Source organism: Alligator sinensis, unplaced genomic scaffold (genome assembly GCF_000455745.1).
Source record: "Alligator sinensis unplaced genomic scaffold, ASM45574v1 scaffold1182_1, whole genome shotgun sequence".
NCBI lineage: Eukaryota > Metazoa > Chordata > Crocodylia > Alligatoridae > Alligator > Alligator sinensis.
Window position 1 is genome coordinate 710,941 of NW_005842796.1, and position 4,410 is coordinate 715,350.

The following is a 4,410-nucleotide window of genomic DNA, read 5'->3' on the forward strand; positions in this document are numbered from 1 at the left end:
ATGTAGGCAGAGGCATTTTTTTTATTACTGCAATGTCAGAGCTGTACACTCGTTTTATCCCAACCTTTAGCCTTCTAGGAGATTTTGAGACACTTTGGATAAGTGGAGGTTAATGATGGGCTGCACACATAAATGGTAAGAAGTCTTGTCCACATCAGCATCTGGTATCTGGTTCTTACACAAGCTATGTGACTCTCCTGAGTTTGCAAAATCGACCAAAAAAAATCTCCTAAAATCAGGTCTTGTCATGTGATTTAGGGGTGTTTATCACTTGCAAAAAAGGAACTGTACGGCTATATTTTCAAGGGTTCTGAGTGAATATGGAGAGGAGTTCTTTTTAACAGTTCTGTACATCTAAATAAGTAAAATAAAAAGTGTGTAATTAAGGTTTTTGCTGGATCAGATTCCACATCCAACTATTCTTTTCAGCCCTCTTTTCTGAGGCATCTTCTAAGCCAATTGGAAACAAACTTTGCTCTTTTTTCCCCTTCAATTGAAGTTTGGCTGTGAATACTTTTCCCTGCCAAACATTTCTTATTCCTTAGTTTCACACGCCCTAAAACAAAATGACACTTTGGTTGCATGATGAACTTTTCTGACAGCCTAAACTAGACGAAGAAATGTGCGACCTACACAGAGCAAAATACATTGATCCAAATGGTTACATCACATGCAGGAATTTTCATTTTTGTGACTACACCTCTGGGTGCCTTTGATATTCTGATAGGACAACATTGAAAAAGAGGTCTTTTGCTTGCTGCAGATCTTTTACCCATTGTGGGTGAAATGATTGCATTGTTTAACTAATTTCTTTCACTGATTGAATGGCTTGACATAGGTATACCTCCATATATTGTCACAGCATGTGCTCAAGAAGAAGTAATGCAGAAATATTCATATGCAAAAATAAGCAGTAGAGAATAGTTTTAGCTGGTGGATGTGAATGTGCCCCGGGTGCATTTGTCTGCGAGGAATAAAGGAGTTCATGACAGTGTGAGCATTTTATTCAAAGATGCTGAATTGAAGGTTATGTCTTAACCATTTTGGGGGGAGAATCTACCATAGTTGACTGAGAAGCTACATGTTGGCAAGACTTTAAACCTTATCTACAATTGGTTTCTTTAGCAATGAAGTGCCACCACTGTTAAAGCCAGGAGAGATGTCTGTGCCAGTTGCAGTGGGACTGCTAATGTGGACAGCTCCCAGGGTCACCAGTATTTTTAACACTGTGTCATAGACCTGCAACTAATATGATACCCTGGCACCAGCGACTACAATGGGAAAGGGTTGCCAAGAAACCCTAACATAGACAATGCTTTAATTCCTGTCAACATGTCATTATCCAACATGTCAGTATTATCCAACTGCACCAGACAGTAAGAACTGATCCTCAGCATAGCATCTTTGAACAGAAAGCTCATATTTCTATTAGGCAGGCAAGCTTCTTTGAGCAGATGTGATTATCTTTTATTAGACCAACTGAGTAGTTGGAAAAAGCCAAGACCATTTTTTTCCAACTAGTCAGTTGGTCTAATAAAAGAGATCACATCTGCTCAAAGAAGCTTGCCTGCCTGTGTCCTTAGACCAACACGGCTACAACCAAAAAACAGCTTATTTCTAAGCCCTTCTTATGTCTATATGTTCTTTTAAAGCAGCAATGGTAAAAGCAGTAAGGATGAAGAAATTTGTAAAATAAATATAAATAAGCAAACTTACGGGTTCTGAGTTTTAAAAGTGAACTGTCAGGAGCTAAGGCGCCTGTAATAAAAGTAAGAGCATGCTAGACATTCTGGGAGTATTTCATAGCTCTCTGCTATTTCTTTCCAGGCAAGAAATAGCACTGTTAGAAGGTAGAGTAATTCCACACTCATAACTGATAGTTCTTGGTAGAGACATTTCATGAACAGAGTGAAGGAAAATGAATTAAAATAATGGAGCCAAATTCATCTTTGTCTTAGGATGGTATAAATCTAGAGTACACCTATGAATCAGGGAAGCTATTCTCCTTGCCCAGGTGCAACTGAGATCAGAACGTGGTCCAGCATATCCTAATAATACAGCTTGTGTGACTCTGGGTGCAATTACTCATGCAAGGCATTCAGATATGACTCAGGCCCCCAAAATAAGATTTTTTTATCAAAATCTTAATCAGATATGACTCAGGCCCCCAAAATCCTGATTTTTAATAATGAGCTCTTTGGCTTGCCTTCTGTTTTAACATGATAACAAGAGCTTCATGACAAAATCATGAAAGCTGGTTGGTAAGGATGAGTTAAATTTCACTGAAAGATGCTGTTTGTTAAAGCATACTGGTTTTGCTACAATTCTGAAGTTATTTTCTCTCACTAGAACATGAAGCAGTGATTTTCATCCTTACAACTTGCTTTTCCTCCACTCTGACCCCACTGTGCCATATATCTTCCTTTCCTGAAACGAAGAGATCAGATTTCAATTCAAAGACTGGCGTTTTGGCAGAATTTTGCTTTTGAAAGAACATGTGAAAGATTTTGGGTTGGTTCCAACATGAACCAATTCCAATTTAAATCTTAGAAGTTGCCACAAATAGAATTGCTTTTCTCTGGTGAACTCCGCTCTGTCTGGAATTAAGTTGCAACTTGAGTCTGTGGCTATTTGGGCTGTGAATTTAAGGATTACCATATTTCCAGTTTCAAAAAAGAGGGCACACGATGCGGTGGGGGGAGGGGGAGGTAATATAATTGTGGGGGGAGGCAGTGATGTGCCCGTGCCCTGCCCCCCAGACCATGCTGATGCCCCTCGCTCCCAACCCGCAGCCCCCTGGCAGTGCCTGTCCCCTGTGCTCCCAACCCACAGTTCCCCCCCCCCCCCGGTGCCCCCCACTCCCAAACTACAGCCCCCCCAGCCCTTCCGGTGCCCCTCACTCCTGACAGTCAGCCCCTATTCCCCCACCCTCCACCCTTGCCAGTGCCCCTCACTCCCGCCCTGCAGTCCCCTGCTCCCCCTAGCCCTGCAATCATCTCCCATCTGCCCTGCCCCTGTGGGCACAGGCACCGATGCAGCCCTGCCATGCAGCTCCCTGCTGGAGGCAGGCACCTCCTCTGCCCTGCTGCAGCGCAGTGCCAGGGAATACTTTGATGCTGAGCAGAGCAAAATCCCAAATCCCGGACTTTTATTTATATTTAAACAAACCTCCTGGATGGAGATGGGAGGACCCAAAAAGAGGACATATCTGGGAAAACCTGGATATATGGTAACTCTATAATTAGCATGATCTCTAAGGGGGAAGATTGTGCCATCAACTGCCTTTTGTCATTCTCTCATGATCTTTATAACATTTAGATATTTTATTAGCTATCTACCCAATTTTCTAGAGTTCTCTGCCACAAAAATGAAGAGGAAACTACCTAAGGTTTTTGTTTTAATCAGTCATCAGAAAGAAACGTGAATCTCCACCAGTGAAAAGTATTAGGTCTTACCTTGACTTCCGACAGCCACCACCATTATAATTACTAGAACTATTTTCAACAGTTCATTCGTGAGCCATATTTTGTAGAGCTAGGTAGATATAAATAAATAATTCCATTTGATAAAGGTTTAAGTATGTTAGACTTTAAAAGATAAGAAACCTAGAAGGGGAAATTGTTTTTAAATCCACAGCATTTGTATGCTGTGCAGCGTTCATACTAAGCAAAAATTCATTCAGTTGGCAGTTCCCCAACCTTTTTCTATTCTTATTCCTTGTTCATTCTATTCTCCTCCTGGGGACATCTAACCTTACATGTAATTACCTCACTGAGAAAGGGAAGTAGGCATAAATAATCATAACCTCCCTAAGAAATGAATAGATGCGCAGATCCCTGGGATGGATTATCGGTTGGCTACTGATGGGAGAGCTGGCCTGGGAGAAAATGTCAAAATTTGAAAAAGTTTTTATCCCACAATGGGCCGAAAAGTCAGAATTTCAAAATCTTGCAAAAAAACCCAAGTTCCCAGGAAAATTTATGTTTAGTTGTTGATATTATGTTTTTGATGAATCTGCAATGAATTTGTTCGTCTAACACTGATTTCTGGTTCGTCTTTCCTCAGGTTTGTCTAAGTCACTTGGCCTCATTGAAGGTTATGGTGGGCGTGGTAAAGGTGGGCTTCCTGCCACCCTTTCCCCTGAGGAGGAGGAGAAAGCAAAGGGACCCCATGAGAAATACGGCTATAATTCCTACCTCAGTGAGAAAATTTCACTGGATCGTTCCATCCCAGATTATCGTCCAACCAAGTAAGTAGCTTCTTGCTGGATTAAGAGATATCAGCCTCATAGACCAACAGGTATAAGCAGTAAACCAGACTTGTTGATATCCGTCGTGCTCTCAATGCTTTCTCCCTTCCCACTTCATGTATATGAAGGCCATGTTTCATAGTTTGTAGGGTCGGAAGGGA

The 4,410-nt window shown here is 41.5% G+C and overlaps 1 protein-coding gene across 1 annotated transcript in view; it reads left to right on the forward strand.

Annotated features, from left to right (window-relative positions):
* The window catches only part of LOC102376985 (polypeptide N-acetylgalactosaminyltransferase 17-like), a gene marked incomplete at its 3' end in the record, with an annotated part of 70,125 nt that extends 65,876 nt beyond the window's left edge, over positions 1 to 4,249 (forward strand). The window contains exon 3 of the mRNA XM_014525402.2: positions 4,066 to 4,249. Coding sequence (XP_014380888.1) covers positions 4,066 to 4,249 — 184 coding nt within the window. The remainder of the gene's footprint in view (positions 1 to 4,065) is intronic.
* Between the last annotated feature and the right edge of the window lie 161 nt (positions 4,250 to 4,410).